This window comes from Mastomys coucha, chromosome X (assembly GCF_008632895.1).
Source record: "Mastomys coucha isolate ucsf_1 chromosome X, UCSF_Mcou_1, whole genome shotgun sequence".
NCBI classification, from domain to species: Eukaryota; Metazoa; Chordata; class Mammalia; order Rodentia; family Muridae; genus Mastomys; species Mastomys coucha.
Genome location: NC_045030.1, coordinates 52,858,733 through 52,868,389, shown reverse-complemented (window position 1 = coordinate 52,868,389; position 9,657 = coordinate 52,858,733). Strand labels below are relative to the sequence as shown.

Here is a 9,657-nt window from a genome sequence, read left to right as displayed (position 1 = left end):
ATACTGTAAGAGGATAGAAAAGGTACCAGGGAAAGCAAGGTGCTTTGCCAAAATGGAGCCAAGAATCTGTACTGAAAACTAGTGAGATGTGATCCTTGGACAAGGCACGGCAATGTTATAAAAGATACTGAATATCAAACTGACATGTAAAGTCTAAGTCGGCTGAGATCAAACAAAATAATGCCTATATCCTGAAAGAAAAGTATCCAGCTATATGACAATTAAGACTGAGAACTTTAACTATGAAGAGGCATCTGCTTGATGGCTTTGATTTGATGTTTGTGTTTAACATTCTGCCTGCGTTTGACCTTGCCTGCTATCATTTATTGTCTTTTTTTTTTCTTGTCTACTTTTTCAGACTTTGATCCTGCCCTTGGAATGATGACTGGAATACCACCAATAACTCCCATGATGCCTGGTTTGGGAATAGTACCTCCACCAATTCCTCCAGATATGCCTGTAGTAAAGGAGATCATACACTGCAAAAGCTGCACGCTCTTCCCTCCCAACCCAAGTACTAGCCTGCTTTTCTTGGTGGTGGTTGTGGTGCTGGTGCTGGTAGTTAAACTCTTTTCTTCAGATCCATATACTAAATTATTAGAAGCTATTCCTACACATGACCGAAGCCTCATTAGTCTTTTCCCTGGAGTCCCGATGGCACTGCACAACATATCGAGAAAACTGCTGCTGTAGTGCCTCGATTAGAGCTGTTTAAAAAAAAAATCATCTGGGTATTTAGACCATAGATCAAATGAACTTGACTCATCAAGATAAATAGGAACCTTCCACATGTGTCTTTGGACAAATATTTCATCCCCTACCATAAATACGAATCAGTTCATCATGAATCAGATGCTGCCAGGACCATTCTATTTAGTGTGACCTGCTCATAACCAAGATGGTTTTAGAATCCGTCAGAATTGGCTTGACAGGTCCTCTTGGTCACTTCTGCAAGTGAAAATTAGCTTAATGCCCTCGATTTTTTAACTGAGTTGTTAACAGGGTACATCTTTTTAGACTAATAAGAAACCTAGGAGGCCAGCATCTAAGAGGACTAAATTTAGAAAAAGGGTATTTTATTCCAAAGACAATTAAGGAATAAAGAATAAGATATATTTTTATAGCCCTTTCTTTACAACTCCCATAGACATTCCTGGATATTGGATTTATGCATAGTTGGACAACGAATGCCATTAAAACCTATACCTTACTCTTAGTTCTACTATCCCAATACATGTCATGTCTCTTTTCCCCCTTTACCATTTTGTGTTTAGGTCATGGAAAGGTGTACATCCCCTGATGTTCCTTTATCATGTAAAAACAACCCATGAATGTAGACATTGCCAGTGCTAAAGCCGATGAGGCAGAGTCCTGCTGATTTAATCATTCATGTATTGTGTGATCACCCTGTCCTAGACTTTCAGTATTTCAGTCAAGCTTAAGGTAACAGGATGATGCATAACCTGTAATATCCAGGGTTGGTGCAATTGGTGCTCAGCTTAAGGGACCAGTTTCTAAGTCTCCAAAGAATCAGATAAATGTCCTGTTTTTGCTTTGTTTAGTATTTTTAATGCATAGGCCACATTATTAAGCAGTCTTGGAATGCATGTCAAAACATGTCTTAAAGAGGTTGTAGCTTCATATTCTTTAGAAAAGAAATAAGTAAATTTCTCAAATATGTGTTCATCTCTTTCTACCTGCAGCCATGATTTCTTGGTTGTGGGTTGTAAGGGCTACAGAATAAGAAGGGCAACATTTTACACAACAGCCCATTTAGTTCTTCATCTTTGTACTAAGGAAGGCTGACAGGGCAATTAATGTCAGTAAATGAGTGGCTTCTGGGAATGAATCTGCTTTAGAAGCGAATTCAAAAATAACACTCCCATGAAGCTTAAATCAAACTGGTGGTTTATTTGCTTTTTAGAAATGGATTTTGTTCAAAGGGAAGTACTCAGATTAATTGTGTATAAAAAAAAAATCTCTCACTAAGGCATCAGTCTCTTAATTCTTTGCTGCAAGTGTGGCAATTATGCCACTTTATTAACAGTGGAGACTTGTTTTTGTGAAGGTAAGACAGGAAAGCAGGCAGTTGATGTGACTTGAACCCCTTATCACCTCCTGGGCCAAGCAAACCTAATTTATTATAAGGCTTTCATTAAAAGCCGCACTACTTATTCCTTCCTGACGCTGGTATATTCTCTTAGATTCAGTGGCCTCTGACTCTAAAGTCTGTCTCAGCGCTAAGATCCTACTACTCAGACATAATCCCTGTCTTTAGTCACCATCCAGACTGCTACTAACTCCTTTTGCTTTATTAGAAAATAAATTTACATTATTTCCTTCTCCTGTCCCACCAGACTCTCTTTCCAAATGCTGTCCACATAAATAGTGTGGGGATACTATAAAATCTTACCCTGAGGCTCTCAATTCATAGTCTAACTCAGTAGTTCTCAACATTCCTAATGATGCAGCCCTTTATAATACGGTTCCTCATGTCATGATGGCCCCCAGACATAAAATTATTTTTTGTTGCTACTTCAGGATTATAATTTTGCAACTGATATAAATCATACTGTAACTATGTGTGTTTTCTAATGGTCTTAGGATACCTCTGTGAGAGGGTTATTGACCCCCACCAAAGAAGTCGAGAGCCACAAGTTGAGTGAGAACCACTGGTCTAACTACTGACCTCAGAAACCTTTCCTTCATGGCTGTTTTCAGTACATCTTTTCTACTTGCCACATGGCCTACCCTTTAGTCAAGTTCAACTACTTCTGACCTCACACTCTTACCTCCAGCCCAGCTCCAAATGTACTTTCTTCTTGATTACTTTAGCATGGGAGGTACCAAAATTAAATCTGTAGTAAATCCTTCTAATAAATTTGTATTTACATGCTAAATCCAATGGAATCATTTCATTCCTTACTTTTTCTGTCTGCTGTATTTAATACTATGGAGCCACTTACCCTGCTTGAAAGCTTAACTGATTTAAAGGAAGAAGAAGGACTCAGAGCAGCCAGCTAAAGAATATCAAAATGCTACATGCTGAGGAAGCCAAACACTTCAAAATAGTAAAAAAGAAAGAAGGGGCTAGGTTCTAAGAAAAACGTGCTTGCCATGCAAGCCTGGGGACCGTAGTTCAGATCACCAGCACCACAGAAGAACTGGGTATGGTATGACCCCATAGTACTAGAAAACAGAGGCAGGTAGATCCCAGGGGCTTGCTGGCTAACCAGTACAGCCAATCAGTGAGCTTCAGGTTCAGTGAAATACCCTATCTCCAAAATAGGCTGGTGTTAAGACAGTAATAGAGGAATATCAACATCTAGCACACACATACACACACACACACACATACACACACATACACACACACGCACACACACATACACACACACGCACACACACATACACACACACACACATACACACACACGCACACACACATACAGACAGACAAACAGAATGCATAAAATTCTGTGTATTCCTTCCCAGCAGAAATCCTCCAGATACTTCATTTGTGCCTGGTGTGGTGTTTGCAGTTCTTCCCCTCTTCCCACTTAAGTCCTCCGTGATGCTTTTGCTCTTAGAAGAGCATGTCCCTCATTTAAGACAACTAACAACCTTCATTGCCCCAGTGCTCAATTGTCTACTTGATGTTTATGCTCCACTCTCAGCTCTGTCACTAGTGAGCTATGAGGCCCTGGCCCATCACTTTACTACATTTTTGTCTCTGTTTGTTTATCTGTAAACTAAGGCTACCTGGTTAGATGAGCCTAGATACCTCTAGCTTCACTCAGCCATAAAAGTCTGATTACTACCTTTTAAAAAGCTACCACTATAAATATTTCTCAGTGTTAAATACCTCAAATACACTAGAAAATCAAAAGAGGATTGAATTATAACACATGGAGCTTTTTACATTTGGCAGATTATGCAGAATACATTAATAGTTGAGTACTTTGTCTATGAAATAACACAGGCCTCATTTCATAGCTCAGTTTTCTACCTCATTTTAGCCATGAGATGTTGGTACGTAAGTGAACCACTTTGATCTAGACTAGGTAAGATGAGACCTAATCGAAAACTTCAGTGAAATTTACTAAAGGGGAGCAGACCTAGCACCAGGCTCCTGTTTCCAGGACTTGGAGTACAGCAAAAGATTGCTGCCTGCAGCCCACCCAGTTTTTCCACAGGTTGGCTAGCAACTGATTACTGCTTCTCACTTAATGGTTTGTTCCCAAGAGAAGAGAGCAATACCATCTAGGGAAGTCAGTCTGGAATTTTCACTTCAGCGGTAACACCTGTACGGACAGGTGACTGTTTGAATCTTTTGGAAGGAACAGTGAATGAAGAATGACTGAGGGAATGTCATCTGCCTTCTGTGTGAAAACACCCAGGAGCCACAAAAAGGAAACACTGGTTTTCATTTCACCACATCAAAAGAGACAGAACCCATTTTGCCTCTGAAGGCTGGAGTCTATAAAGAGAATTAAAATAAATGAGTAAATTGAGCATTAATAACAGTTTGCCAGCCTTCTGATTGTTTCCCATTAGCTGGGATTACATTAAAAATGCATCTGACCCCTACTGATTATCTGGAAGGCCTTCGCTCTTGGGCTGTCTAATAAAATCTACTCCCAGAGTTCTCATTGCATACATTCTGACAAACCAACTGAGTGTTCTCCGATGCTCCTCTGAAAAGCAGGATGTCATGCAAATGGTACTTGGGTCATTTGTGGTGTTCTCTTCCTCCCTTCTCAAAGGCCAGCAATGGACTCTGATCTTACTAATATTGATAGTCTTACCACAGCTTCCCAGAGTGGACGCTTGGATGCAATTACAATTGCTAGATGTTCCTCCTTTTCTATTTCCAAAGACTCGTTCTTTATTCTCCCAATTATCTTGAATCTTTACATGAACTTTTCTTTGTCTTCATACTGAGTGATGATTTAGGCACTACCCAGCCTAGCACATTACCTGATGAATTGGTAGAGTTTAAATTTATTCACTGCCCTGCTGTGCAGTGGATTGGGAAATCGGGCCTAGAAAACAAAAGCATTGAACTGTTAATTAAAAACAGATACTATCCTTTAATGAAGAGAGTACCCTTTTCCCTGCTTACAGGCATACACTTAAATTTCAGCAAATGGTATCAAAAAGGCCTCCCATATTTACTTAAGGAAATTAGATTCATCCCTGGCATTCTTAACATTATTTATGCTTTGTTACTTAACAGAAGTTGCCATAGAAGAATCACAGCACCTGAATAATGGCTTCATCAAAACATCTTAAGCCCCACAAATGTAGTCAGGGGATGAACATTTGCATTCTGGGTATGGTATATAACTTCCAGAGTAACCATATAGTCCTTAGTCTGTCAGTAGGCATAAAGTAAATTCAAGTCATGTAATTAAGGTGATATTTGCTTCACAAAATATTATTTACCATGCAGCTCCTTTAACAATAAGTTCCAGAAGCCTTTTTTATTCTAACATAAGATATTATTCTAAAGCTTTTTGTCTGAAAATGAGTCTATCTAAACAGAGGGTCTTGAAAATTCATTATGTGTATATACCGTGCCTGGTTGTATCCTCTGGTCAAAGCTGCATGCACCTTGATGGCCATAACTTCCTCAAGCTCAGATTTATCTGGGTAAATCAAGGGGGGTTGTATTTCGCAAGTCTAGGTCCTCGCTAACAATACACTTCAGACTTGTGGTAAGATATTAAAAAGCCTCTGATTGGGAGTTAACAGATATGGGTTCAATAATAAAAATTAACATTGAAGAAGCTACTGTTTATTAGGAAGCCAAAAAGTACTAGGGTTTGCACAACATCCAAGATGGACAATGTAGTATATCAATAGTAATGCTAAAAAAAATACATTTAAATTAGGTAATGGTATCCCTATTGAATAAATTGAAAACAGAAGTTTTCATAGGCTTTGTAATTTCTCCATGGCCAAAACAAATATGGAATAAGCTTTAAGTGCAGGTTTCCCTGTTCCAAGAATAAGATGTCTTTATCTAATGTGGTGTCCTTGAATGAGACATTTCATTTAGTCAAGTCTTTTCCTCCGTAATATCACAAGTTTAGAATGCTTAGTGGCTCTGAACCTTACCTACACTCTAAGTCTGACTGATAAGCTAAAATAAAGTATAGAATGTACCCAGAAGTAATTAAATCAACCTTATAGGTATGGGACCAGCTATTATTTGCTTAACTCCTAAGTTGATTCTTTCATGCTTCCAGAGTTGAGAATAACTGGAATTATGATGGTTACACTATTGTCTAGTTGTTAAAAACTCAAAAGCCTAAGTTTAAAGCAATTCTCAAGCCCTTTCTTACCTTTCTGCTAAAGAACAACCTCACTTAATAGCCATAAGTAAGAAAGTTCAGACTCCTGCTCACTCAATAGAGTTCTTTCCCGCTAAGCCTCTCATATGAAACACTTAAGGAAAAAAATAAAATAGTGAGTTCTTAAAATTACAGAATTCAAAAGTTAGCCATTTCTAAGTTCTTCCTTCATGCTCTTTATCAACTACATAAGTGGGAAAGGTCATCATGACAATCTCCATCTTTTCAGCCACGCCAGTAAGATGTGCAGCAGGAGCCCAGCGAAGTAAGTAGGGCTAATGCTAACCAAGGTAGCTCCGAATCACCTGCTTGCCAGACGCTTCATTCTCATCTGTGAAGGAGGCTCATTCGTTTTCACAGGGGAGCTGGAATCCCTGATTATTGAGCTCTCTAAATCTTGAGCTGAGAGAATTGTTGAGAGCTGAATGGAAAGAATGGATTACACAAAGTAAATCCTTGCCAACATGAACTAAAAGAGAAGGAAATAAAACATGGCCAGCATGCTTTGCTTTGTTGAGGTTTGAACTATAGGATTTGACTTTAAAAATGCTTTGACACATATAAAGAGTAACATGGAGGTGATGGATCCAACAAGTTTTATATATACAAGGAATGGAAAGAAGTTTTTCAGCAGATGGAGAATCATCTCATTGGGGAGGTCTTTAATGACTCTCAGTGGCAAGATTTATCTCACTTTCTTTAATGGCTTTCCAGGCAAGCTTTGAGTCTCTGCTGTCTTATACCCCTTCTAAATGGTGCAAGATTGGCTTTGGGGCTGACTACTCCTGCAGGAAACTAGAGGAAGTGCTTATTTTTATTTATAGTTTTTAAATCCTCAAAAATATAAAAGGAATGCTTTGTACTCTAATTTGTTTAACTGTGTCATTCTAACAACTATAAATGCTTTTGTAAATATTCACCTTGTAATTGTCAAATTAGTCATGACCCACTTCTTTCAATAAACATAAATAGAGTGTGGTAACTGCCACCTGGACTAAGCAGATTATCAGGGACCGCTGGTGGACAGATTGCTGAATGTGTTGGTTAATCTAAGTGAGATTGACCCTATTATTAATACATATGGCCAAAAATAATAACAGCATCACTGGCTTATCACAACAAAAGTAGGGGACTAGACTAAAGATCTCAAGATGAGACAAAGAGACAGAAAGGGCATTTGTTCCATAGCAATCATAGTCACCAGTGCTTTTCAGGTTCATGTAATAAATTTTCAGTAGAGCAGAGATAAGCACCATGGGAGCTAAAGTTTTGGGGAGGGGCAATAGGGCTGTGTCTGAAAAAAAGCCAGGTTTCAAAGAATGAAAGTGAGTGCTGTTATTTCAGATGCTTTTTGCCTTTAAATTTAGATCTCCCACCACCTGCAACACGAGAAAGACCACCAGGCTGTAAGACAGTGTTTGTGGGTGGCCTGCCTGAAAATGGGACAGAGCAGATCATTGTGGAAATGTTTGAGCAGTGTGGAGAGATTATTGCTATTCGGAAAAGCAAAAAGAACTTCTGTCACATTCGCTTCGCTGAGGAATACATGGTGGACAAGGCCCTCTATCTGTCTGGTAAGTGTTGATATGTGTCAGTGGTGCTCATTGGGCACAATGCAGAGATCTGAGACCAGAGTCATTTGAGTCATTAACAGTAGTGTGTAAGCTAAAAGGGACTCCCTTTGCCTTAAAAAAAAAATGGAAAAGGCATGTTACCTCTTCTCCAGGCTTCCTCCTTAAAGCCATCAACACTTCTACATGTCTTGTGGCATAAAAGACCTAGACGATAGGATCCGCATCTCATTGTCACATCCCAATTCTTCCTACACACATGTCCCAAATATACAATAAATTCTAGGTCCCAGAATGTGCCACAATGCTATATGTCTGTCCCTCTGCTGTAATTACTTTGCCTATGCCAGTCCAACACACATACATATAAACAAACATACACATATTTACACACACACACACAAACATATACATCTTAATAACCTGGTGCTACAGCTCAAGTATGAAGTCTTTGGAAACTTTCTCTAATTTATCTGTCCAATCTGATTCCAAGATGGTTTAGGCACCCTCTCATGAGAGCTCCCTCAGTACTTGGTACTTCACTTTAACATGATGTCTATAACACAATTCTAGAAGTCATGCTTCTGCATCCATCTGATAAGGCACACTCACTGCTATACCAATGATGATGACAGTAACAAATACCATAGGGAAAGGAAACAACTAAAAAGGGTGTGAAAGGAGGATGGAAAAATAAGATTATTTTCTGAATCCTAACAAGGATATGCAGAAAAATCAATTTTTAATTGTATTTAACATATATCTGCTGTGCATGTGTCTGTGCGCATTTGTATGCTGGCATGCTTGCCATGGCCTGTATGTGGAGGTCAGATGACAATTTACAGGAATCAGTTCTCTCCTTCTATTTTTTGAGTTTCGAGGATCAAAGTTAGGTCCTTAGGCTTGACAGCAAGTTTATTTTACCTACTGAACCATCTTGTGGGCACAGAAAGGTTGCTGTTGCACCATGCCTTTAACAAAAAGAAGATATTTGTTGGTGAACTGCTGTTGTGGCTTAAATGATAATGCGCCCCATAATCTCATATGTTTGAATACTTGGTCCCCAATTGGTGGAAATATTTTGGAAGGATTAAGAGGTATGGTCTTGTTGGAGCAGGTGTGTAAATGGGGGAAATTTTGAGGTTTGGAAAGCCTATGACCTCCCCAATTAGCTCTCTCTGCCTCCTACTTGTGGATAAGGATGTAAGCTCTTAGCTACCACTCCATCTTGGTGCCTTTCTGCCTGCCTACCTGCTTCCATCTTACCCACCATGATGATCAGAAACTCACTCTCTGAAACTGTAAGGCACAATAAACTCTTTCTTTTATAGGTTTTTTTGGTTGTCATGTCTTATTACAATAGAAGAGTAGCTAAGACAACAGTAGAACAGAGAAACATATGAGCAAAATTACAAAAAAAAAAAAAGTGGAAAGCTTTGACAAACAGTCAAGACACCCCAAGTGGTAGTTTGTGCATTAAGCAGACATGAGAGAGAGTTGGAATGCCTGTTAGTATACATTGAAAGCTGTAGCAACTAAGTTTTTTTTATTAGATATTTTCTTTATTTACATGTCATATGATTTCTCCTTTCCCAGTTTCCCCTCCAAAAAACAAACAAACAAACAAAAACAAAAGAACAAACCCCTGTTGCCTCCCCACTCCCCATGACTGCCACCCCACCCTCTCCTACTTATTGGCCCTGGCATTCCCCTACACTGGGGCACAG

General features: G+C 39.1%; 1 protein-coding gene across 6 annotated transcripts in view; it reads left to right on the top strand.

The window, feature by feature from the left end:
- Enox2 (ecto-NOX disulfide-thiol exchanger 2) overlaps nucleotides 1-9,657 on the top strand; it is a 289,193-nt gene that overhangs the window by 230,442 nt on the left and 49,094 nt on the right. For all 6 annotated transcript variants that reach the window (XM_031357671.1, XM_031357605.1, XM_031357448.1 and 3 more), the window contains 2 exons: nucleotides 359-514; nucleotides 7,727-7,933. In XM_031357671.1, coding sequence (XP_031213531.1) covers nucleotides 359-514; nucleotides 7,727-7,933 — 363 coding nt within the window. The remainder of the gene's footprint in view (nucleotides 1-358; nucleotides 515-7,726; nucleotides 7,934-9,657) is intronic.